Here is a 27,158-nt window from a genome sequence, read left to right on the forward strand (position 1 = left end):
TCATATAAATGTAATGGATTTTGTAGGTTTTTGATGGATCATGGAGAGTGCAAATTTTCAAACACACCAGAAGCCCTCGACAGAACCGAATGTGCACAACAGTGCCAGAAAATATCTCAGCAACGGAGAAGAAAAGATGTGAAATGAAGGAACTCAGAAACTAAATAACAGAGAAGCAAAAACAGCCCTTCCTTTAAGTGCTTTAATCTTTGGATAATTACTTCTACACACACATTTCAGACTCTCTGCATGCGCACACGTAAACACAAACAGAACACCATGTGCTGCCTCTAACAACACTGCTTTAATGAAATGTCGTGAATCCTTAATGAGTCTCAATGTCTTGTGATAAATTTCATAATTATTCAACCCCACAGAACTAGAGCAGGAAATTCATCAGTCAAAGCAAATTAGCTGGGATCCATTAGGGTTCAGTGTCTTGTAGGGACATTCACTTTATTAGCTCCTTACACCCATTGCCATAATTGGGAGCATATTTCATTTGGCTCTAACCCCACTTTACTGAATGGCTGCTCTTTCCCTTTTTTTATTTACTGCAGCGTGCTCTGCACTGCGTACTGTTCATACTATCACTGTCATACAATACAATACAGTGTGGGAGGTGATGTTGTTCCCTTGTTAGAACCGAGCTCTTTATCTCAAGAGTGGCATTTCTTTAACTTCGCCGCCTCAGAGTTTGCTCATTTTTCTTTCAGTGAGACACAGAGCCAGATTTACCTGGTCCATCTTTACTGATTCGTCTAAAACTTCCATTGAAAGAAGTGGTAAGACGAAGTGATATCTGCTCGCGTTAATGTAGATTAAAACAAGACAATAATGAAAGAGGGTTTTGTCTTTTTGTGAGGAGACCGTGGTCTGAGCATGCAGCTCCTCAGTTGATCAGTGGGACATGGCGGTGGGGATAATTTCTTTAAGATGACTGATGATGGCTTCTACTCACAGATGCCTCTCTTGTTTGTCTTGGGGCTGCCTCGGGGTTTGCCTCACCCTCACTCCTTTTCCTCCCTGCTCTGACAACCTGCAGACATCTCAGATGAGTGCCATTCTTCCCACAGAGACACTGAGTCTCAGACATGGAAGAATGAACAGTAAAGTCTTTCTATTTAATATCAAGCCATGGGAAACTGATGGTGGAGAGACGCACTGGATAGTGGATCAGGAGTTGGTCATGCTTAGGAATTTGTAAAGATCAGGGACAAATGTGTGCTAGTTTTTAAAACTACTTTGATTTTTAAAAAAAATGCTGAATTGTTGAATGAGCACACAACTGACCATCTTTGTCCTAAACCGAACCAAAGCAACCTTTAGTCACTTAGCTCAGACGACTTGCTAGTTGTGTGCTGGCTCCAAACTGTAGTAGCACAAATGAGTTTGCGTTTGATCGCTACTCAACCTTTATCATTCTGTAGGCTATTCTGCTGTGTGCTGTTTGTCTCATTTGGTATTTTCATGGATTTAAACAAACATGTTTGCGTCAAGGTGGGTGAAGTGGAACTGCTGAGGTTGGATTTATGCAGACCAGATGGCACAGTGCGACTTTGATACCCATACTGGCATAAAATAAAAGGTCCATGAGTTTGAAGACTTATGAGACAGGATTGTATGACCATGAAAAGTTATCACAGCAACTATTTTATCTCTCAGCACAGCAACTGCAAGGTAGACAGCAGAAATACAGCGTCACGTCACAAAGTAATCTACCACGAATGTGTGCTTGCATGTATTTGCATGGACAATGCAGCACCTTGCTGGGTGATGTTGAATTTCATTGAGTCAGTTCAGTGTTTTTGCCAGAAGACCATACGTTTGCTTGCTGGAGCCACATCTCCTTTCATAAGTTTCATGACATCGTTCAATAAAGAAGCCACACTACACTGACCACGTATTTCTGGACATCTAGTTACTGTGTACTTGTGAAACAGTAATGTTAGCAGGGCCAAATTACCGTGACATGGATATATTTTTTGTTTTCTTAGTTAATGGAAGTTGATGGAATGTGAAGTTGAAGGGCAAACTCACTTTCACACTTACTATCAATTGAATTATTTTTCGAGTCATCTGGGGACACTGAATTTTCCACAACAGCAGAAGGCCCTTCACTGAGGCCTTGCTGTAGTGTCTTAATCTCATTCTGCCCACATCATGGCCATGTTTGTCCAAAAAGCCTCCGCCGTGGAGCTGACCTGATTGGAAGGTAATAAAAATCTAAGTCGAACAAAGGAAAGAAATAAGCTAGATTCAAGCACGCACACACACACGCACACACACAGAAAATAGCACCCTTATCATCCCTGTTTCATTTAGAGTTGATTGCTGTCGGATTATAATGCAATCACCACGCTGTGTGAGCCGTAACTATGGGAACTGGTTTTAACTGTTTATCTTGCCAGAGATCTTAATTTAAGTTTGAACACTCTGGATCACTTAGATGTGAGAGACATGGGAAATTGACAAAAAGGGGGGACAACAAAGAGAAGGGAGGGAATGGGAGCTGTGGAAGAAAATGGAGAAACAGACACTTTCTTGTTCTTTCTGTTGTATTTCATATGCAATTTAATTTGTCTTTCAGAGAGAAAATCAATTTATGATGACAATCCGCAGGGCAGTAATGAAAGCAGCCGAGTTCCTTTGCCATGGGAAAGTTTCTGCCGGAGAATGCCACTAATCTTGGCAAAATGAATCATTCACACTTTATTTGGACATCTGTGTTAACCCCCTCGCCCCCCTTCCCTCCCTCCTCCACCCGACTTTCATTCATTTGTGACAGTTTTATTACAAGTTGTGCAGGTGGCTGGAGGCTGAGGAGCCAAAGAGAATGCTGCGTGGAGATGGTCCAAAATGTTGAAGAGTTGCTGAGTTTATAATGATGTTTCCTCCACAGAGTATGACTGTCACTGCACTCAGGACATTTTCAGCTAATGTACTATCAATACCTGAAACTGCACACTGGACATGACAAGCTATGTGTTTGTGTTCCTACAGTCTGCCTTCAACTTGCCTGCAGTCTACTCGACAAAGATGTTTAACTTTAAGGTGTGAACAAACCCAGATTAAAGGCTCTGAGGCTTCGACTTAATGTAAGCCTGAACTAACTCCATCCTAAATACAGGAAATTGCACATGCTGCCACAGTATCCACACTGTAGTTTGGGACTCACAGCAAGTAGGTTTATCACCTTTTTGGCATTCCAAGAATTTCCTCAAAACATCCACAAATTGCTCTCATTTCGAAACTAGCAAGAAACTAGCCAGAAAAGTCCGGGCTGGAGATTCTTTTTAAAGTAGTTATTTATTCAGAATATTCTATTCAAAGTTATGATTCAACTGCTGGCTATGTATAAAGATTGCATCTACTTAATATAATAATCATTTTCATTCCTGACACTTGAACACCTTTAGTCCAGATGAGCTTGAATAAGGAGCTAATGAATTCTTTATGTGGCATGTTTAAGAGAGAGCTGTGCAAACATTGACCATAATGAGTGTCCATTGTTATTGACCCATGTAGAAGTAAAGTATGTCTCAGTGAAAGATCACTTTGAAAATGGATGCGTGTATTTTACGCTGTTGTATGTAGAACTTAGCTGCAGTATTGTTCAAGCTTTAAAAGTTTACGTGAGAAAAGTTGTGCTGTGAAAGAGAACAAGGATAAAAAATTAAGTTCTGATTACAATTACGGGACGTGACACTTAGCTGATTTCAAATCAGCGAGGCCAAATTTCACAAAGCCTGTCAATGGTGGCAGCAAGCTCGCCAGATCCCTCCCCAATCAAAAGTTTGCTCTATATAATTTTACGCAATCAGATTTCTCCACAGTCATCCAGTGCAATCAGGTAATCAGAGGGGAGCATTAACAAGACAAATGGGGTTTAAAAAGTGGGTGCACTCTGTTTGCAGGAACTTCCTATGGAGAAGCCCCCTCCCCTCCTTGATTACTTCTATCACCCTCATACAGCGCAACATCCCCGCTAAATAGCTTTCTACTACAGTACAGGCAGTATGTGCAGTAGGAACCAGTGTGATTGACTTTACATGTAAAATCTGACAGGTAAATTGTTACTCTTAAGGCTATTTATGTCAAGTGATTAACTGCTGCAACTAACAGTTTCACTGAATGAGACATATTGTGTACAGTAATGGCACCGCGGCCTCTGTCACACCTTTCATTAAGCGTGAAATTCTGTGATCCAGATTGCACAGTCAGGGGCTTTTTATGCCAGGATGTTTTTTCACTTCATGTGCACAGATGTTGCATGTATGTGTACTGAATCTGAACTGACTGTTGCATGTCTTCTTTTCACCTTAGGTGGTTGTATATAATTTCACCTAAATAAGCCTCATGCACGGCACTGCAGAATCCTAGGATCATGTTAATACATACATTGGGTTGCTCCAAATTTTAGAAATGTATGATTTTATATGTTAAATTATCTGGAAGTTCTTAGAAACTAGTTCTTATCATTAGTTAGCTAAAACAGCGAGTGGTTACTAATTAAACTGTGTCACACAAGTAAAGACTAGTAATGTGTAAACTGGTTGTTTTGTGAAGCACCTCCAATCAAAATCAGTCAACTGTAAACAGAAAGCCAGTGCAGCATCACAAGCTAAACATGACAAAAATACGAAAACTAAAAAGCACTACAGGAAACCTAACTGCCAATCAAGAGAAATGTGTCTCAGAGTTAGCAGTTATGCTAACCTAACCAACACTGTTTAGTCATTACTAGCATAACATTTTTGTAATTCAAGGTATATATTACTATTTCTGTGAAAATTTAAAAAAAAAAAATCATTGCTGTTAAACAGCGACATCAGGAAGTCACTGCTCTGTGTGCTAAGCTAAGCTAACCAGGTAGTAGCTGTGGCTTCATGTTTATTGTACAGACTTGACAGAGGAATCAATCCTCTCATGTAATTAAAGAAAGCCAGACAGCACATTTCCCAAAATGTCTATTAACTCTTCCTATAAACAGAGAAATCTTCCACGTTGTCTATAAATTCTGTTGGTTGGACTCATGTTGGACTGTGATGTTTATCATAGATCCAGCTGTTCACATGTTGTATGCTGCATTGTCCATGACAGATGTTTGGACCATGCACCAATGCAGCACATTATTGGAATTAGTGTCTTCCATCTCAAACTTTAGTCTCTCCCAGTTCTCATGATATATTTCTGAGTAATCTAAGAAACTGACCTCCTCAGACATTTACCCAGTCCTTCCAGCAGATTTTCTTGGCTATGAAATAATTAGGAAAGACGACGTGAGGATGACAAAAGACAACAGTAAAATGAAATAGGCCCTCTCTCTGGCCCGTGGGTTCTTTGCAGCAAGTCTAATTAAGCCCATCCAAAAACAGAGGAGCTGGATTGGGGCAGTTTCTCATCAGGGTCCCTCCATGAGCCTCTTTTGTCATGAACACACAGCCAATTACAAAGCTCAACAATAGAGTGGGGAAGTCTTATACCCTCCACAAAGACGGGAGACTATGGAGAGCTCAAAATATCCATGAGCATGGAGTGACTTTGCGAAAACACTATCACCTTCCTGGGAAGTGAAATCAAATATGCATTCTTTATATGTGTGTGTGGCCCAAATTAGTGGACATGAGACTTGCAGGTTCAATTCCCTGTGGCACACACATCAAAGTCATTTTATATTTCCAGGGGTGCACTCCAGATCCAGTAACAGAGTGGTTTTCCCAAATATGCATGTTCCTCTAATTAAAATGAAATAAATTTTACTGTAAAAGAAATCTGAACAGCTCCCACTCTATACTAAGACAAGCCAAAGATAACCTCACTTGTTTATCATCTTTGCATATTAGTCTTGGCAAATAATATGAGTGGCTGTGTAATCTCCGAGCTCGCCAGACCATAGATTATGGAGCTGTCTCTCATTTTATTCATTGTGCAGAGAGGGTAATTACCCAGAGATAAGTGTTCTTCTATCAGGGTCCAGTCACAGCGCTCCGAAAGCAATCTCCCCAGACACGGGTCCCGTCCCAGGCTATTTGGGCGACACAGAGTGGGAAGTGGGTGCTGAAGGACGCCGGCTGAGCTTTGTGGTTGCCTGCGTTCAGATGAGGCCTCCTGACAGTCACGGCCAGGTGGGCCAATCTTTCAATCAGACACCCTATTTACCATTGCAAAGCTCTACTGCCCTGCCTCATTTATAGCCGCTTAGGTTGCTTGTGATGAAAAGCAGATAACAGTGTACATTCACCCATCCACCTCTCTCCTCAGAGAGAGGGAAAACATTCCTCTGGGGGGGCTGGACTATTATTTTTTGTGTCACATCTAAAATGAATGCTCCATCAGATTTGTAGGAAAATGAGACGACGTGTCAGAAAGTGCAATTAGTCACTGAAAGAGTTTTCTGTTTTCTGTGTGATTTCTGACGGGGATAAGTGAGGCAAGATGAATGCTTCTGAGAAAAATCAATGAGTGGAAGAAAAACATACGCTTTTGTGAAGGTGTACCCAAGACATTTGAGCTGGGCACTCACACAGAGAAGCAGATGTAAATCGGCGGAACAATAACCCTTCCTCTACGTGGCTGAATGGACCTGTATCAGTTTAAATGATCAAAAACTAATGTTTTATTTTCATGAAAGAAAAAAACTTCAATAATCATTGGTCAACACGGTTGCCCCAAAAAGAGAATGACATTTGTGGATCAGTTACTGAGGAATTTCTCTCTTGAGCATGAAGTGGTTATGCTTGACTTAATGGTCCAATCAGTAATATTTGTGGCCATGTAAATTCCAGGTAATAAATTCAATGATGAAAAATGAGCATGTTTTGTTCTTGAGTGATTAGAATTGAGAATATGAGCCTGTGGGATGTAAACAACGTGCACGGGTGTAGTCCTGAGACATGTGCTAAGCTGTTATTAATCTGTTTTTTTTTTCTTTTCCACTTGGAACCTGCCTCCTGACAAGAAGCAGGGTGAACTTGTTAACCAGTTTTTATGGTTTTAAATCTAAAAAAAAAAAAAAAAAAAAGCTTAAAATCTTAATCTGCAGACTATTAGTAGACTAACCACTAGGTTGTTAAGTAAATTTGGTGCAGTAAAAAAAACTGCCAGTGAGAACGGTATAAAGTTCAACAGTTAAAGAAAGTCCTCAAGCCTCATACAGCAGCATCAGCACACAGACACGTCCCTGCTGTAACCTTAAGGTCAACTGCTCCACAATGTTAACTTCAGAGCAAAGTCAAAATAAGGACATTCCCTTTGGACCAGTCATTCTGTTTCCCCTGTACCTGCAGGCTTTAGCCTCAGATGGTCCCAGTGAAAGTGACACTCGGGCAGGCGGGTCCCTGTGGCTTTTGATGTTTTACCTTTATTTATCACAGGAAAGGTTTTGCCAAGCATGCATTTTCTTTTCTTGCTCTTGCAACTGTCTACTTTTGGCCTTTGAGCAGCATTAGCAGAACAAATGGGAGCAAAGTGGTTGTTTTTGGAGGCGAAAACATTACTCATTCCTTTTCAGCTCTGAGATTTTCCCAGCTGATGTGGAGAGTCCAACAGATACAAACCCACTAGCTTCCTCTGTAACAGTTCGCTTTACTCATCCAAAACATACTTTCTGCATTTCAAATTTTCATAAATTAGGGCATTAGGATAAGACCGTTATTGTTCTTATTTGACATAAGACATCTACACTGAATCATCAGTAAATTCTCCAAACAGCATGTTACTTCTTCCCCACTGATTCCAGGCTGTCAAACCAGTTTCTGAACAACATCATCACTCATCTCTCTTGCCAAAAAAGCACACTCCTTCTCTCAGACAAGAGAGTAACAGCACCAAACCATTTCCTGGTGTCACATGTTTCAGCTCTGTGAGGCTGAAACAATTCTTTCTTTCATTATAATGAAACATGAGATGCCAGATAATCTCATAAATATGTGTTGTATTTCTTCTTCGGCACTCACGCCGGTCAGGAGAAAGAGGCAGGCCTTTGTTTGGGGCTTCCTGGCTCACAGGAAGTGATTGCAGTGGGACAGTGAGGGACACTCATCTCTTGGAAAGGGGGAATGCTTGAAGACGTATCCCTTTTTGATCAAGGCTTGCTGACGGATCGCCCGGAGAAAGGCAAATGGGGATCATACCAGGGCCTGATGACAAGAGGCCAATTTTGATGTCCCTTTTCTCTCATTGCGGTGCTTCTCTTTCAAGCCCAAATCTGTTTGAGCTGCCTGGGAAAATGGCCTTTTACCCACCTTCCTAGTCACAGAGCTGACAGGACAACTAAGAGCCTAATGGGACTGAGATGAATTTTGAGACTAAATAAACTGCTCGTGTCTTAATTCTGGTTGCAGTGAATATGCTCCTGATTGCTTTACAGATATATTTTTCATCTTGTTATGAAGGATAAAACATTCATCCGGAGCTGTGGTCACTTTTTTGTCTTTATCACGGGATTTGATTAATGCTCTATTCATTCACAAAAGGTTGCAAAAAGCCCACAGACAAAGGCGAGAGTTCTGCCCTGACGTTGCAGAAAACGTGGAAAAAGGTTTCTGCGAGTTAAAACAAGGGCAGTGCTTTGTTTCATCGCAGATTGTTTAATTCAAAAATGTTGACCCATGTGAGAAACATTATATCTGAGCAACATCAAGCTCCATATTCAGTGTAACTATAACCTCAAAGGCCACATGTTCTCACAGTGTTTATAATGCATTAGTGGAACAAACTCTACACTGTACTCTCTTTACAAATCCCACCTGGCCATGTATTAGTTGCAGATGTGGCTCTCTAATTCATAATGAACTAATAATGGTTTTGTTAGTGCAAGATTGTTTTCCTTTCCTCCCTCGCACACACATAGATGGAGTTAATCTGCACTGGAGGTGTGGCAGCGCAGGAAAGATATTGCACCCTGTATGAAACATAGACTTCGGAATGTGTTGTTACAAGATATCAGGCTTTGAATTGTATTAATATGACTCACTCATCATGAATAGATCCGTATCATTAAACCGTTTTTTCTTTGGGGAGCCACCTCTACATCTACTGAGTCAAGATTATAATGACTTATTGTAAAGGGAAAAAAATCCAAGTATGAGCTCTCCAACATGCCACAGAGAAACCGCACAGGTTCAGCACTTTGTTTTATTGACAGTCTTTGACTGTATTTTTCAGCAAATGAAACCACATGACACAGAACTGCAAATTAATGAGTCCATATTTTGATGGTGCACTGATATAAAGGAGAGCTCAAGGACTAGAAGTAGAACAAAAGACGAAGATCTGAAGGCATCAATTAACAGCCTGATCCTGCTTTTACGTCAAAGAGGCGAAGAGTGAACAAACTTCTCTGAGGCATTTTTCAGCTGCACTGTCACAGTCATATCAACCGCATTAACACACATAAGTCCTACTTTTATATTATGTTCAATGTCTATTGATGTGTTAATTTTATCTCAAATAATGTGCCTATTGGAAACTATGAATGCTTTGTGTAGCAGCACATGAATGAATGTGTTCATCTGTTGTTTAGTATTACAACGTACTTCACAGCGCAGCTCATCAGCCGCATTGGAGACTAGAACACGCTGCGTACATACATCTAGATATGTTCCCTTCCTGTTATGTAACAAGTTAATAAGCCAGTCAGTGTTTGATCCACCCCTTTCACGTCTGATCTCGTGTTTTTGGTTTTGTAAAAGCCAAATAGGCAACGCTATCCTCTAAAGTCTCTGAGTGCCTGGTGTTGCTCTTTCTACAGCCCCATGCACACCGACTGGACATGTGGAGAAACCCAAAACCTATCCAGCCTAGTTATGGTCGCTAAGCTATCTAACGAATGGTCACTTTCTGCCAATTTCATGTCAGGCTCAGCTGTCAACATAGAAATCCCTTCCACTGTATATGCCAAATTTAAGATCAGCCTGTAACTCCTTAAAAACAATCTGCTTATGATTTTAAAAAACCACAGACGATGCCAAACACATGATGTATTTTGTACTGAGCAGCTTATTTTTATGATTTATCTGTATAGATTTGGCCAATCGCCTCAGCTCAAATCAAGCTCTGAGCAAAATGGAGGAAAGGGGACATTTGAAAGCAAAAGGTCTGACCATGGCTCATGTTTTAAATTTATATCTGGTGTGTCTACACAGAATGACCTCTCATGTATTAGAGCGCTGTGCTAGACTCAGAAACAGAGCCTGATAGTTGAAATACTGGAAATCACATCTCCTTTAGAGGTAATACTCAGTGCCAAGTGCCTTAGAAACCTCTCAAATTTCCATTATTTTGCTGTGTAGACCGTGGCTGCAAGCACACAGTTGCTCACAGAGAACACATGCACTTTGACAAAGACAGACCATTTAGTATTGAAGAGCATATCATCTTGCTTCAGTTTATCAGAGGTTGGAAAGCATGTTGGTGACGTGCAAAGAACAAAGTCATAACACGTGTGGTGTGAAGTATTAAATTAAAATGTCTTCCTGTTACTTCCCTCAGATTTCACCTCGCCACTTTGATGTCTGACCTGTGAGGAAGAAGTGAACGAACCTGCATGCTCTGTGTTACTGCAGCATGTGCGTATGGTAGAGTCTCATTAGGGAAATTTACCCTTGCGAAAGATTTCGCAATAAGGAAAACAAGGATGATAAAGAAAATGAAAGAAGGAGAGAAAGCAGGAGGAAATCCAGAGGAAAGGAGGACTGGGGATATTGTAATTAGTTGCACCTGTTTCCTTTAACCCAGCTCCAGTTTCCCTCTACAAACACATGCAGATTACCCATCAAAGCCCCTCGTCGCTGCCTCTGCTCAATGGATCCTTTGTTGCCAGTTGTCAGGGAGGCGGCCCACAAAAGTATGTAACACAAGCAGGCCACATTGCTCTGGAACTTACAGTACATGCAAGCCTCCACCAGCCACAGCGAGGACTGTCTGTAGACACAGAGTCTGCATCACTCCCGTCTGCATGGGAGACACTGGTGGCACTTTTTTTTTGGGACGCGACCACAACAGTCCCATCATCTGTCAACACACTGAAATGGGTCTGTATTAGCTGTTAGTGAAGAGGAACGAATGCTGCCACACAGGCCTGATACCAACGCTAACCTTGTCTGTTGGACACAAGAAACAAGAGACTGTCCTACCACTACTTGTACTGGACTGATAGTAATACAAAACGTTTTAGGAGCTATACTGCACTGAATATAAACATGGTTTAGAAATGGGGTTTGTGATATTCTATGTTTCCTACTGTCAACAGGTCCCATCAAAGCTGAAACATCAGTGAGCCACACTGTTACACTGATGTTGTCCTTCATTACCACAAATGTGGGCACTGCAGTTTATTTAGAGTCAATCCCACATACAGTCCCTGCACAGCTGCCGTAACAATTCTCTAGCTGTGCCTGTATTAATCCTCAGCTGAAAATAGTCCCCAGAGGAAAATATATGTTTGTGATTTACATGTTTAGTAGGAACGAGTAGAATCGGTCTCAGTCAGAAAGTATTATGAGATGAACTGACGCATGTATCAGTCAGTATAAACTCATGCTGTGCAGCCAAACACTGATAAACCCCACAGATGCCGTATTTTAAATTCTAGTGGACATCCCAAAGAATTTCAAAACTATCAAATACAGCAGATTGAATTTGGGGGAAATGTGCATAAAATGATGCACAGAACATGTTCAAGCTTCTGAAGGAAACAAAGAGGGAAACTGCACGTTGAGTATGGAGCCTCAAATCTAACAAAAGGTTTTCTGATGAGTCAAACACTACAACTGAAGGAATCAATAATTAATAATCTCAGTTAAACAGTTAATAATTACACGTTTCTTTCTTCTACTCTTCTATTTATCTTTCACTTGATCATTTTATTTTTCAGCTTTTAAAACTAAAAGGTTTTAATCTTATCTTCGAGAACTCGTGATAAAGATGTTGGCAGCTGCTGCAGCAACATGAATGCAGTACATGAACCATCTCAGTCAGTGTTGACTGACTCCTGGTTGATGGCCTCTGTCATCAGTATGGTATATGGACTGTCCACGTTTCAACTTGTAGATGATCTGAATCCAGCAGCTTTCCTACTTCCTCCATACAGTCGCCACATAACAGAAAACATTTAGAGCAGTGACATTTTGGTCATACTGTTCCTGATTCCAGATCAGCCAGTCCTCTGCACAGCTGCTGCAGTCTAATAGCTTTCATTTGAAGAGACTGTCCTTGATTAGGTTATTATCAAGATCATTTAGCGTTTCAATAAGAGAAGTACAGGGAGAAGTGACGGCGATGTGGTGGTACATTGGTATTCTCTGTCACTGAATTGGTCGCTGATAGGTTCACATGCTCACCTCATGGAATGTATCTGACAATGAACGCCGTGGTGGAGGCAGGGGGTAAAGGGGGAGAGACCATTCTGCATTCAAGCGCTAATTAGAAAAATTAGATCTGTGAAAGGCAGCGAGTGATCTAGGCCTTCAACCTACGTCTGTGTACCGCTGTAGCAGCACAAAGAGGAGGCAACAATGAGCACTGAGGAGGAGGGAGGGGGGATAAATAATTTAATCCATTATCTACTCTGCAAAGCTCATCAGCACTGCTACACAATGGCCACGATTGAATTGCTGATTGCATTTCTCTCCTACCCTCCAGGAGAAAATGCCCATGCTCCACTATGTGCTCTCAGTCTGCCAGCACAACCAAGAGCAAGAGAAAGACACACAGAGAGGGAGGGAGAGACAGAGTAGTGTAGAGTGTCTTCCACCAAGGTCAAACTACAATGCAGCAATCTAATTAAGAGTATCAGAGAGTTTCCTGTATGGGGTCAACCTCCCTGTTGTGCTCACAGGCTCATTTTGTCCATTATGTAGTACATCATGTTCTCCTACATGTAAATGATGGATGTGGTGCTGATTAAATCTTTTTATTTCATCTTACTGTGCCATATTCTTTTTAACTTTTAATAGTATAATAATAAAAAAGACTTGTAGCACTATTATCTTTTCTGTGATATTTTAACCAACAACATATATGAATGGATTACAGTTAAGATGTATTCCATGGTCTGTGCTTTAACCACACTAGGCAGAGTTCTTGGGACGATCGATCAGTTGATCAATCGAAACAACAGCTTAGGAAACAACAGCTGTGATTTTTCTTCAGACACTCGTGGTCCCCAGAGGATGAATCCTACCAGCTTCATTGATGCCCTGTCCTACCTGCTCACAGTTCATACATATCTGGTGAAATTTCTCAAAATCTATGTGATGGCTTTACATTCATGGTTTCCACAGGATGAACCCCATTAACAATCGCAATCCTCCGACTCTTCCTCTAGCACCACTATCAGTTCAGATGTGTTGAGCGTAATGTGTCGACAACTATCGGACCAAGAGATCTGGTGCACACATTCGTGGCCCCCTCAGGATGAACTGCCATAACTTTAATAATCTGTATTATCAGGTCAACATTTCAGTTTGTCCAAAACTTTGGTTTCTGGCCAAATACCTGCAAAACTAATGACACTCCACCAGCCCCAGTTGTATTGTGTTTGGTGCTAATTAGTACATTTTAGCATGCTATCACACACTGAAATGACCTCTCATGTTTTAGCACCGCATTCATGACATTCATGACACAACTAAGCTTCCTTTTCTCTGAAAGATAAACATTGTTGAAAAACCCAGAAGCTTGTTCAACAAAACTTAAGGCTGCTCTGAAGATATTTCTAGAACCCTCAACAGACCATTCAAACCATGTGAGTGGGAAACAAAAAATCCAGTCCACTGCACAATAAAAAAGATTTTTACCTCATTTCCCAAGTTGCAACTCTTTTTCCTATTCAGGTTACACACTGGCTACTGTCTTTGTGCAGGCTGTTTTTTGTTTTTTACTGTGCAGTGGAAAGAACATTTTTTTCATCCAGATGGTTACAAGACTTTTTGATGATTCTTGAAATACTTTCAGAACAGAAATAAGTCCTGTTAAATGACCATCAGGGTTTTACAAACACTGTCGAGTATTTGTCTTTTAGAGAAATAGATGCTTAGCTCTGTGACTCGAATGCAACTCTGAAGCTAATACATGAAAGGCAGAAACTGGGGCTAAACTGTGCAGCCTCTGAGAGCTGCTAGCATGGCTGTGGACTCTTAGTCTTGTTTATCTATCCTTTTCACACTGTCAAATGAATCTGGCGATGCTTTATAATGGTGATGGCTTCCATCGTTTTCTCTCCCCATCAACTGCAAATCTATCATCTGCACCAGGCTCCAGTAAAATAGGAATATCAGGAACACTTGAGGTTTTCTTGGCCCAGTGCCTCTGACATGCTGGCTTAATTTTACCTTCCATTTCAGTGTGGCACATTTACATAAAACACAGCAAAAAGTAGTACACATAATAGTCCCCTTTGGCCAAGCGCTTTAAGGTCCCGTCCACAGTCCCAGTGAGGGGCAGTCAAGCTGCCTCTGCTCTGCTCTGTTTGTTTTATGGAGCAGTAGTTAAACCACTTTGAGGTCAGCTAGCTGCAAAAACTGTGCTGGGTCTCCTATGGTCCGCTGAAAAAGGGTCCAAAACCAATCCAGAGAGCCATTTCTAGAAGTCCAGCCAACTTTCATTGACAAAAAGAGGTCATTATTCTGTGCACAGCTTCAGCAATAACAGGAGTAAATGCTCTGGATGGGTTGTAATGGAGACATTTTACTTATGTTAGAGCTGCTGCCCCTGCAGTTCAATTCCTCTTGGAAAGGTGGTGCTGCAGGAAGAGACACATCATTAAAAAAAGCCCAAAATGTCCCCTTTCACAACATGCAGCAGTACGGGTACTCCATCCGCACACCCTGAATTAATTTGAGTGCTGTCATTATGCAAGTACAGCACAAATTGCCCAAGACCAAGTGAAACTATTTATAGCTATCACAAGGCCTGAGAGCCAAGTGTGCCTAATGGTGTAATTTGTATTGTTAATGGTAATGCACTATTAGTTTGTTCCATTTGGCTTTGCACAGGTGCATTAATGGGGGCTTGGTGAACCGTTTCAGTCAGTCCAAGCCCACATGCTGCTCTGTGGAGGATTTCAGCAGGACCACGGCTCCCTCTAGTGGCTCAGAGCCCAACAGCAGGAGGGAAAACAAAGCCAAAAGCCAACACTTCAAACACAGGCTCCAGCCAAGGTTAGGAGAGAGGCAGGCTTTTTTTGTTTGTTGTTTTTTCTGAAACAAAAATCAAACAGTTGTGACAGGAAGTCCTTAGTCCTACAGAGTCCTTAAAACTGCACAGAAGCAAAAAGTCATTAACAAACAGCTCCCACAACTGTCAGACAACAACAAGCAGGATAGACTTCTGAAATATTGTGTTCCTAATTAACCTTCAAGCTCATCAGCCGCAATCAATACAGACTGTAGCTTTTTTTCTAATTGAGATGAAGTAATTATCAGACTGTATTCATCTCGTTAATGAAACAATGTTCCAATGTGCCTGCAGCAAAACTGTTAATTGAGTTCTATTTTCTGAGATGAGCAGCCTCTCCTTGTGTCCATAGCCACAAAGCGTCAAATATGGGTTGGGGCCTTTGTGCTCGTCTCTGTGTAGACACAGGGAACAGGCTGTGGACTGGTGGAGCGTGCTGCTGCTGCTGCTCTCTCCCTGCAGACACTCTCCCTCCCTCCTGTCTATTCTCCCATCAGAGAGGAGGCAAGAGTCGGTAATACCGCTGACTTCAGCAGATCATCCCGTCCCAGTCTGTTATTTCACGGTTTCAGTGGTTAAGTACTCCCTGTTGAGCAAGATATAGCGAGGCAATTATTCTGTAATTATGGAGCCAAAAGACGAGAAATGGAGTCAAGAGTTATTGGGCTCATGTAAATCACTGTAAGAGACCCAAACACAGGGTGCAGGAACAAGCCTGGCTGTCCACATATGGCAGGAGTTCTGCCCGTGTGTACTGTGTGTAATCCCATCTCCATCTCCGATCCTGACAAAAGCAACTTAAAAAAAAAAAAAACTGTGGAAAAAGGCTAAAAAAGAAAAAGCTGAAACAATCCTTTAATTCTTAAAGTCAGAAAATTAATCTGCAGCTATTTTGATAAGTTGCCACTGAACTAAAGACAATCCTTCATTCCTTCTGAAATATTTTTTTTGCTTTTCATTTTGTGTCTTTGTTTTACACTGTTGGTTTGACGCAACAAGCTTTAGGCAACTGTTTCACTACTCTCAGACATTCATCACTTAATTGAGAACATGATTTTTCAGTAATGGAAATAATCACTAGTTTCAGCTCCAGCGTGGCAGATGAAATACGCACATTTTCCAGGCTAATGACAGATGCAGACACGTTGCATTGTGGGAAATGTAGGGTCCAGGTTTTTTAGGGCTTGACCCATTTTAAGGACTAAAGGTCAGGATGTTTTGGCCTCTGCTGCTCTGACTTTGACCATTCCTCTTAGAAGTGGTTTAGTCTCTGTACTTGAGGCTGTGTACAGAAACCATCTTCTTAGGGATCTAGGCGTTGATTGCTTCCATCATTCGACAACTATTGGATGGCTTGCCATGAAGTTTCCTTCACACATTCATGGGCCCTGACTTTTCCAAGTGCCACCGACAGACGGACATTCATGGTTTTGAGTGAAATGTTTCCACAGCTGTTGGACAGATTGCTTTTCTACTGATCAAACAGAAATCGATAGATTCTGTAGATTAAATTTCCTACACCCATTCAAGTCCTCCCCAGGATGAGGTGTAATAACATGCTCTGCTGTCTTCTCCTCAAGCTCCATCATCAGGTCAAAGTTTCAGTGTGTCCATTACTTTGGTTTATGGCAAATACCTGCAGAACTGAGGACGACCCATCAGCCTCCGCTGTTCTTAAGTGTTCTGTGCTAATCCGTTAGCATGCTAACACACTGTATTAATTAGGTTAACATACTGTCTGCTTACCATCTGTATGTAAGTACTGACGTGTGGAAGAAGTGCTAGTGTAGGATCGACAGCAATAACAATCAAACAACAGTGTCCAGATTAACAAAGCAAGTAAACAGTGTTATCTAGGTGCATGAGGCCGGCTGTACATAAGACACATGACATCTGTTCAATAGGTGTTTTGGAACTAGGGACCAAACATCAGTTTGAGTCTCATTTATAAAGTCTGCCTCTCACGAGGCCCCCGGCGTTAAATGACAGTGCCATCATGATTCACATGACACCAACACACATTAGACACAATCAGCAACTAGCAGCAGACTCAATGAGAATGAAATGAGCACGGATATTTGCAGTTTGTCTTTATGTTTAGGCCGTTCATGTGGTAAGAACAAAAACAAAAACAGGAAGTGCCGTTAATAAGAAGGCATCAAGATAAGAGGAAACATGACTGTGGGATCACTGAAAATGAAAAATATATTGTCCTGTACATTGTTATAAAGGCACTGTCAGTTCAACCTCTCACCTTTTCTCTCTCTGCTGGAAATAACCCTGTGAACCAAAGCTCAGTTTAACCCTGTACTCACACGATCCTCTCACTGGTGATCAGAGCCTTTCTCCTGCTCCTCATCGTCCTTTCACAGGCTAAGAAACAGCAGCGATCAGTCATAGCAAAGACACACATCACTACCTCTGTGATAAAATATTCATACAATGTGTTAAACGTCTAAAAAATTGAGATAAAAAATTACTAGTCACGTACCAAAGGATGCAATGGTCCGATCTATTTTCTGTTGCTACCATTTGGTCCATAAACATACCACTGCATGTTAATACACTCTGACAAACGCAGCTTTGTTTTCTCTTTTGTTTTGTAACCGTTATTTCTTTTGTAATTTGTAAACAAGTACTGGTGCACCTAAAGCGTGTGTGCAAAAAAACAAAAACACATAAACCAGATGAGCTCGTTTCCATTTTCCGTCAGTGAACTGAAAAACATGTTGAGGTTTGCTGCTTTTATCTCAGTGGTCCAACCCAGAAACCAAAGACATCGCTTCCTAACAATCCTTGTGTTTGGGTTTTGAGATGCACCACATTCAAAAACCGCTTCAGCCTGAACTGAGCAGAAATTCTTCCTCGCAGCTCAGACACTTTATCCATGTTAGGTTTTCTCAACAGCTGCACGGCAATAAAAAAAGAACAGACACATTCCTCATAGAAATTCCACTGTATGGCCTGAAAAGGCTTTTCTGTACTGTACCAGGGTCAAAATTAGAATCCCAGGAAAAGTACAGGAACAACAAATCCAACGTTCAGCAGCATCACTTAGTGTCTCTCTTTGTGTCCCAGTGTTTACGACTTGTAATAGAATTTTTGCCTGTGTGGCCCTTGTCACTATGTTCTGGCTACACTCAGTTCACTTTGGGGTAGATCTTTTCATAGAAGAAGCTCTGGGCCAGGACATAAAGTTCCCCGTCCTTTTCCCTGACAGCGTGGGCACGCACAAACTGAAACTGTTCAAGTGCAAACTCGTAAAACTCGTTTTCGATTTTCCAGATGTCAGACTGCTGTAGCTTGGCTATTGTCTCTTTGGTGGGAGGCTTCTTCTCAGTGGTCTTTCTCAAATGAGACTTCTTTCCTGGAGTAATATAAGACGGTTTAATGAGTCTGTCAGTCTGGACAACACAGGGTTACAACTGATCTGTGGGGGAGCAAAATGAGTGCTGTGAGATGATGGGCGCTGTGTTTGGTACCTGTCCTGTAGAGCTCTGTGGCTCCCTTGAAAAAGTGTGGCAGCGCAGCTTCCAGGATCATGATGAAGTCCTCCAGCTCCTCAGTGACTCCGACCAGCAGGTACTCGTTCACCAGGTTGTATTTGGCCTGTTCCAGGGCCCATCTACTGCCTGCATTCCTGCACACAAAACAGTGAACGTAAGCTACGATCAGGACATCTGAGACTGGTGTTTGCATCATGTGCTTCTGATGCTGAACGCTCCATGATTCGCTTCAGTGTGTGTGAGGAACCATCTGAGTGTCAGTGTCCGGTGAAATAATGCAGTTGCATGTTGTTGAGGTGTTTTACACGGATTGTTTTAAAGCCAGTCAGTTAAAGAAAAGTCAACACATTTAATGAGATATTACAGTGATAGCAGACTTAGAATTAATCAATAATATTCAAATATTACTATGAATTCAAAAAAGACATTACATTAATACATAACAAGCTCATATGTATGATAATAACACCAAGCTGCAGTGAACTGCACGTTTTTGACTGATGACCCTGTGACTGAATGACTGAACTGTAGCTGCTTAAGCTAAGATTAAAATTAGAACCAGATTTAGAGCTTTTAGGGTGGCAAGCTTAAAAAGATGCTTCGATGAGCACAAACTGGGAAAAATCCAAAAACTCATTTAAACTAAAGTATTACTAAGCTACCTGCTAACCACGTGGCTGAAACTGCTGCAAGAGATTACCGAGATGGTTTTTGTAGAGTGAGACCTGCCACTCTGAGTCTTTTATTAATACATTAAAAACAACAACAACAACAACAACACAGCCCATTCTTTATTTTTTTTTTAAATATTAACCATTCTGCAGAGTGGTGTTTCTTCTTACACAAAACTATCTTCAGCTAAATGTACAGGCATTACAGATGGTGGCTGCCTGCTTGGACTTTTCCTTGCTGCCACCTGAGACACCGCTGATTGATCATTCCTAAAACTGAAAATCGTATCGTTCCAAATTACAATTTGGAAATAAAAGCAAGAGACACTCACATCGCCTCCATGAACTCCACTTTTCCTTCATTAACATGCAGCAAGGCACAGAAAAAAATCTAAACCACATCATCTCTTCTAAGTGCGGCGCCTGTGGTGTAATTATGAAGTTTCTTGTTCTTGAGTTATTGTGTTCACAAGAAAAATCAGTTTCCTCCTAATTAAGCTAATTACTTAAATAATTAGCAGAGGTTTTTTAACCAACATGTTTGTCTGTATACATACTACACCTCTGGAATCAATATGAACCTGTCACTTTAAAGTGTTAAGGAGTTACAGCAGAAATCAGTGCTCCTTCATTAAAATGCAGATTCATGCAGACAGGTGCTCCAGAAGCTAATCAGATCATCTACTCCACACGGGGAACCTGTGGTGAAGGTATGAAGTTTGAGCTACGTTCACAGAATCACACAATAACATAACGTCCTGTGGCTCAGGTGCCACGGTGGCGTGTTTACTGTGGGTGCGTTCTGCTGGTGATGAAGCAGGTGCTGCCCACTCACCAGCACTCTGAATGGTGGCCACAGAAGAAGGGGATCTGCAGCCAGAGTTTCTCAGGAGCACAGTCAGACCCCCCGGACGACACACACTCATCAAAGGTCTGAAAGACAACACAAACACTCGCTCTCATCAACGAATGCTGACAGACACAGGTCCTGGACAGGAATGAGTGGCGTCGATGAGCTGTAAATAAAGACCTTTTTGTCGCCTTGCTTTCTTCGTCGAAGCCCAGGTCTGTAGTCGTCTCCAAAACGCAGGAAGTAGTAGTAGGACACCAGCCGCTCTATGGGGTCTCGCACCACATTTATGTACAGCGGCTTACTCCTCACACCATATCTACTCAACAGGAAAAGGATTGGCACTTTGTTTTAAAGATTCTATTCATACTGAACAGACACTTCAGTGATTGAACGACAAAAGACCCTCAGGCAACAACCTTTATGTACAACGTTCATAGTGTTTTATTCCACTTAAGAATAAGCTTTTCCATTAGTGAGAGTGTGGCAGCATCAGGGAGGACTGAGAGAACAGGATCCGTCTCACTGAAAAACACTTAGACCATTAGGATAATTACCTGTGATCAGTGAAATGATAGTGTCAGGGGAGATAAGGACAACAATGCTATTAATCAACACTAAAGCGCACATTAGCAATCAATACATGACCTCCCTTTATCTGCTCTGCTAACTGTTTGTAACTAATCTGGATATTAATGGTATTACAGGAAATGAGGGGCCTTACTTAGAGAAGTCCAGATAAGCTACATGTCCGTGGTAGAAGCCGGGCTTCATCTCTCTCCACGAGCTGACGTTCCTGACGAAGCGCACCTGTAACCAAACATCATGGAAACTGATCACAGAGCAGAAGGAAAACTGAAGGAAAAACACAGACAAGTTAAAATGGCTCCTTTTACATTTCCATTTATGCTTAAAGGACATTTACTGCTCCTATTTTCATACATGTTAAAAAGGCTGTGGTCAGTCTTCACAGGTTTCTGAACACTGTAGTTCCAGTGTTAGTAACTCAGCGTCCTGTGTCAGTAGCAGCTTTGGCTTCAGTGTGGAGGACACAGTGAGTTATGTCCTACATTTATATACATTTGGACCAATTTAGTGGACAGACAAGTTGATTATCCCCCGACTGATTATACAACAAAGAATAATAATCAGAGTGAAAAAACATTCAACATTCAGGTTGTACCATACAAACTACACACAACATACACTGGCTCCAGAACGTACTCACACTCCTTCCCTGTTGGCACGCTACGTTTCAAAATTGTTAAAATCCAAAACTGAAATTTCTTATTTACTTAAGTATTCTAACCAGTGGTCAGTCTAACAGAGACGCAGAGGACGCCTGCAGAGATGGAAGAACCTGCTGGAAGGACAAACATCTAATCAGTGCTCCATCAGGCCTTCTGGGTAGAACAGCTGGATGGAAGCCACTCTGAGTAAAAGACAGCCTGTCTGGATTTAAAGGGCGAGGACGAGGAGAAAGATTCTGTGGTGTAATGAGACACAAACTGAGGGAAAGCTGAATGCAGCCAAATACACAGAGGTTTACACGGGGCAGGAGACTGGGGCAACAGTTCACTGCCCAAATCCAGGTGAGCAAAGCTTGTAGAGACTTACCCAGAAACAACTGCTGTCAGAGGGAGCTTCAACAAAGTACTGAACTTATTGTCTGAATACATTTTATAAATGAGAGATTTCAATTTTTGATTTTTAATACATTTTCAACTAGAAGTACCGGACGGACGGACGGACAACCTGAAGACATAACGCCTCTGGCCTCAGCTGTCGCAGGCACGGAGGCATAAAACTCACTTTGTCATTACGGGTTATTGAGCATAGACTGAAGACTTTTATCCACTGACACTTAATTCTACTACAAAGTGAGCGAACACTGTACATCAGCTCCAAATGATACAGAGGAGTCACTTTCACTTTCTTCAACAATGTCTCGATGATGGTCAGCTGAGATCTTTCCAGTTTGAGAGTCGAACATAACAAAGTAAAACATACACAACATTGTTGTCCAAGCTAAACGCTGTTACTGAACGTCCCTGCTGTAAAGCGAGATGGACTGAGGCGCAGCAGCAGACTGATGTCTCTGGTTTATCATGTGCAGTGGAGGCAGACTGTTTCTGAGATGGCAGACAGGATATTACCTCAGCACTAGCTGCCAAAAATAACACGGGCACAGCTTTGGGGCATTTACGCTATGTGTCCTGAGCTGCACTGACAGCAGTATAACTGCAGCCAGGGTAACAGGCAGCATGTAATGTGTGCTGATGCCACACATATTCTCTGGAGTCCATATGTTTGCAGAGGAAAGACATAAACTGTTTTTAAACTAAAACATCAACATTTTCCATTATGTTCACTACGGAAACAAACACACCCGAGAGACGGAAACATACCAAGACACAACTGACACCGATGATTAACTTGTCTAAGAATTTTCTTTTTCTACAAATTCTTTTCCGTAACTCACAGACACGAAAGCACAGAAGCAGAATTTACAGTCGGAGACTTAACTCACAAACATTGCACAGATGTCAGGGTTATTGGTGGGACTGTAACTTTTCCTCGTATTAAAGTTCTTACATTCATGTGAAAATGTTTCATATTACTACCAGCACAACTCCGGCCACAACAATGGGCTATTTTTAATTGCAGATTTTCAGTTGTGATGATCAAAGTGGCCACAAGCCTGTCATGAGCTGAGCATGTGTTGAATCTAGTTTCTGACGGCCATCTTTTATCTGCCACAGTATAAAAAAGTATTTCCAGCTATGGTAAAATAGTTTGTGTGCTGTAACACATTCTGACGTCACGTGTTTCGTATGTGAGTTTGATATCTCTGTGAGCTTGTCTGCAGTATTGCTTCTGAATGCAGGAACGGTCCATGTTCTTACCTGGTCTTGTAAAGACATGACAGGGTTGTTTTTGGTTGTGTTGATGTGCAGGACATGGAAACGATTTTTCCCGCACAGGTCGTAGGCAATGTTAGTGAAGGATGTGCTGGCAGTCTTGGGCACTCTGTTGTAGATGATGACCGTGTCGTCTTTTTCTGCCACTGGTGATAATTCCCGCCCGACGTCCTCGTTGTGACGCTGCTCTACCTCAGCTACCTCGTGTCTGGCAATGACGCGTTCTGCAGAGGAAGAAAACGTCGGAGTTCCCGTAAATGGTCAGAAACATGAAGCTTTGAAAAGACCACTAAATAAACACAGCAGATTCTGTTTGCTTGGCTGTTCATGGCAAGTGTTTCTAAACTGGATCAATATGATCTTCAACATATCAATTCAACTTTTCAGCTTTTCTCTGCTGCTTGGATTTTAATGAGCAAGTCGATTGAAGCTTATTGTTATTCTCATTTAGCAGCACACACACACACACACACAGCAGGCATGGGGCCACCAACATAACAGCACCAGCAAAGACAAAGGTACATCCACTGTATAGATAAACAAATTAAGTTAAGGCCAGCGAGGTTTGTTAACACGTCTTATTTAGGGAAAACAACATCGTCCTTCAAAAAACAGTAACATCAAAACAGGTAATTAAGCTTTTGATGATATTGACAGGAGGCGTAATTAAAAGTGCTTTCTCTCGCTCCTTTTCTCCACTGCAGTGTTAATTAAAGCCAATTACAGGAATAATCTTGTGAGTATGTCTTAGACAGGCAGTGTGTCGCTCAGTGTGATGCAGGGATCCTGCTGCTCAGCTGGCCCGTCACTGTCTGACACCGTGAGGAGAGAGAAAGCTCAAAGGTGGGTGGCCGTGCATCTGCAGGATGTTTATGCCTCTCCACACAATCCACGCCTGTGTATTATTAAATAACATATGCACTGATTTACCTCATTCCACTCAACAGTCTGCTTTACTGAGCTGTGATATAGAAAGTGTAACAATATAAAACAAGGCTTTTTATTCAGCTGCTGTGCAGTGAACCAAGGTTAGCTGATTCTAAGAACGCTTCAAATCTGGGTCGACTACGTCTGGAATGTTTGATTGACATCTGAATGTCAGTTAATGGATGGGTCACTTCCAGTGCTCTCATTTCTGGACTTGCTCTGGTTTTTACATACATTCTTCTCAGTCTATTAAACTTGCTTGGACCGGAGTGGCTGGCAGTCTCTCCCAGCCAGCAGCCTACCCATGAAATGAATTCAACGAGAGAAGAAAAATGATAAACTTGGCTCAGAGTAAATGATTTTTTTAAATTCCTTGCCCACTGTCAGATATTTGCAGCCTACAGTGTTTAATAAAATCTACAGGTCAGCTTTACAGCAGAAGCCACCTGAAGGACTCCAAAAGAAGAGAAGACACAGAATGACCCTGAAATTTCAAGACATCTTCTCTGGCTTTAAGTCACTCACTGTAATGCAGTGGGTACATGATGACTGCATATTCATTTTAAAATCCTTGAAGCCTGCACGGACACACTACATGCATACACCTGTAGAGCAGTGCACTGAACGTACACTCTGACCCATTTTGGAAAAGTTGTGACAGCTGATGATGAAACACTGTCTTCTCCATTAGTCAGTGGCTGCTAAGTTACTGTAATGCAGCCATTTAAATAACTGTTAAGTAATAAATAAGACATTTGTTAGCTCCTTGTTAGCCTTACAGATCCGTATGTTCTGTGTGAAAACTGTTGAGCACCTGTGTTTCGGTCTTACCGAGTTTGGCTCGTGACTCCTCCAGATTCTGGATCTGGTTCTCAATAAACAGCATCGCCACTCCAAACGCCAAAACAGCCAAAAGCTGGATCTTGGGCGGCATCATGATCCTTAAAAGCCCCATCAATCAGCCAGATGAACCATACCGCGGACACAGACAGTGAAGGGTCTCAGGTCCACTGCTAATGGCTAACCCAGCAAAAAGCTACTAGCTTATGCGGGCGAATAACTAAACTGACTCACTTTAAACTAATCAAAAATACATTTCACTAACGTTAGCCGCTTAGCGCCATTAGTTGTTACAGGGGTTAACAGCCGTACAGAGGGACGGATTTACAGCTAGCCGAACAAACTAATATTAGCTAGCTTCTCTACTAACATTATAAAGCCAGGTAAAGCACATGCTAACGTCTTTTAAATATGAAGACAGTGTTCAGTTCGCGCTTGCTCTCTTTTAATCCCGTCGACAGCACGTAGACTGATGAAGCGCCATACATTTAAACACAACTTGAAACCAGAGGAAAAGAAATCGCTAAAAAAACAAACGAGTCCAAACTACAGCTGTAGGCAGCAGAGTGAGCGGTAGCTTGGTGCAGAAAGTAGCATCACTGGACTGTAGCTGCTTCTTCTTCTTTGTGTTAAATGGAGGGTCACCAACCAGAGTTAAAGATGCAAAGCGCCGCCTACTGGACTGGTGTGTGTGGCAAATAAATGCATTAAATGGAAGAGGGGAAAAAAGAGGCAAATATTAAAACACAAGCTAAACCTGCTTTCCTCTCCAGATCTATAACCGTGTTGGTACAGTTTGAATCATTTAGTTTCCTCTGATCTATCACCTGCTCTCCACAGCCGTTCTAAACTCTGATCGCAGGCTGTGATCCTGCTCTGCCTCACTAATCTCACGTCATGTCTCAGTGTGTATTTATTCCAATGCAGAGCGTGTTCTCAGTCTTCCAGTGCATTACACCACTGACACTGATCTGATGGTTTCTTTTCGATTAAACACAAAGAGGAATGAAATAAACGGGCACAGCACAGGTTCCCAGCACCGCCTGTGGAGGTCAGCAGAGGTGAAACAAAACAACTCACACATGCATGTGGTGGTGATCAGAGATCCTCTGAACCACAGTTACATTTGTAATTTTCATCACTTCAATCAAACAATTTACTCATTTATTATTTTCAATAGAAAATACATTGATCAATTAAATTAGAGGAAGAAATATATTTTGCATGTGATATTACCAATACAAACACGGCTGATTACAGGTGTGGTAGTCTCAAACAAGTCTGCTTCCTCATCTGCTGTGAGCAGGGAACTGTGTTCATGCAACTCACCAAATTATCAGAAAACTGGGGATGTATCAGGTAACCACACTTCCTGTTTTTTTCTGTGTTCTAAATAACATCAACTTCTGCTTGGTGCTGCAGAGAAACCTCTCAGAACATTTCACTCTCTGTTTGATGAGTCGTGAAATGTACTGAACCAGATCCACTACGTGGGCAGATTATATATAAATGGATGTTTGGAGGGACAGGTGTATGAGGACATACTGATCATATACTATTTGTTGTAATGAGCAATGTGAGCACATAGATACACACTGAGGGCTGTTTCTAATATTTTGCTGAATTATATCATTGAGGGTCGACTAAATATTAGAAACATCTCAGTGTCAGACAAAGGCTGAATCCATTGTAGCATTTTAGCAAATCTGTAGTGTGTTTTTATGTTTGTTGCACATGTTTAGCTTCAACAGGTCTTTTTCACAGTTTCACATTATACCTCTTCCTTTCTTCAGTGTTAGCAGTGTTAGCAGATCAGTTTTCACACAGCAGATCTGAAATCTAAAGGTTGCAGGTTGAATGGGATTCGGCTGCACTGTAAAAAACTGCCGGCAGAACTCAGACACCTCCAGACATGTCAGGACTAACTATTGCACAGCACCGAGTCTCTTGTGTTCTGATCACAAAGACTAAAATGTTCAGAAGTGTGTGATGGATGGATGGATGGATGGATGGATGGATTGTTGTCTGCTTTTTTCTCCTCCTGTGCTCTTTAACGTGTATATTGTTACAGATGAGATTATTGTGGCTGAGCTTGATAAGGCGTGTCCCAGCCTCCACCCACAGCTGCCCAGCTCCATTGTTTCACTACTTGCCTTCAGGGTTTGTGCTGCCTCAGCTGGAACACAGCTGTTGTCTGAGCTGGAAGCATTTTCCACTGACAATAAGAACTATAACTGGAGCTTCACTTTCATCCTGCGTCACT

At 41.7% G+C, this 27,158-nt stretch overlaps 1 protein-coding gene across 2 annotated transcripts in view; it reads right to left on the minus strand.

Moving 5' to 3' along the window:
• The window catches only part of lmo4b (LIM domain only 4b), a 41,921-nt gene extending 16,621 nt beyond the window's left edge, over nucleotides 1–25,300 (minus strand). The window contains exons 1-7 of one of the 2 annotated variants that reach the window (XM_041040168.1): nucleotides 24,887–25,300; nucleotides 23,114–23,352; nucleotides 20,932–21,017; nucleotides 20,388–20,526; nucleotides 20,193–20,290; nucleotides 18,663–18,820; nucleotides 17,118–18,547 (exon numbers count right to left, since the gene is read on the minus strand). In XM_041040168.1, the coding sequence (XP_040896102.1) occupies nucleotides 18,321–18,547; nucleotides 18,663–18,820; nucleotides 20,193–20,290; nucleotides 20,388–20,526; nucleotides 20,932–21,017; nucleotides 23,114–23,352; nucleotides 24,887–25,010 (1,071 nt within the window). In that variant the 5' untranslated portion in view covers nucleotides 25,011–25,300 and the 3' untranslated portion in view covers nucleotides 17,118–18,320. Of the gene's footprint in view, nucleotides 1–17,117; nucleotides 18,548–18,662; nucleotides 18,821–20,192; nucleotides 20,291–20,387; nucleotides 20,527–20,931; nucleotides 21,018–23,113; nucleotides 23,353–24,886 lie in introns of those variants that run through there. The other variant, XM_041040167.1, reaches the window with a different exon arrangement.
• Between the last annotated feature and the right edge of the window lie 1,858 nt (nucleotides 25,301–27,158).

This window comes from Toxotes jaculatrix, chromosome 6 (genome assembly GCF_017976425.1).
Source record: "Toxotes jaculatrix isolate fToxJac2 chromosome 6, fToxJac2.pri, whole genome shotgun sequence".
Classification (NCBI taxonomy): Eukaryota; Metazoa; Chordata; class Actinopteri; family Toxotidae; genus Toxotes; species Toxotes jaculatrix.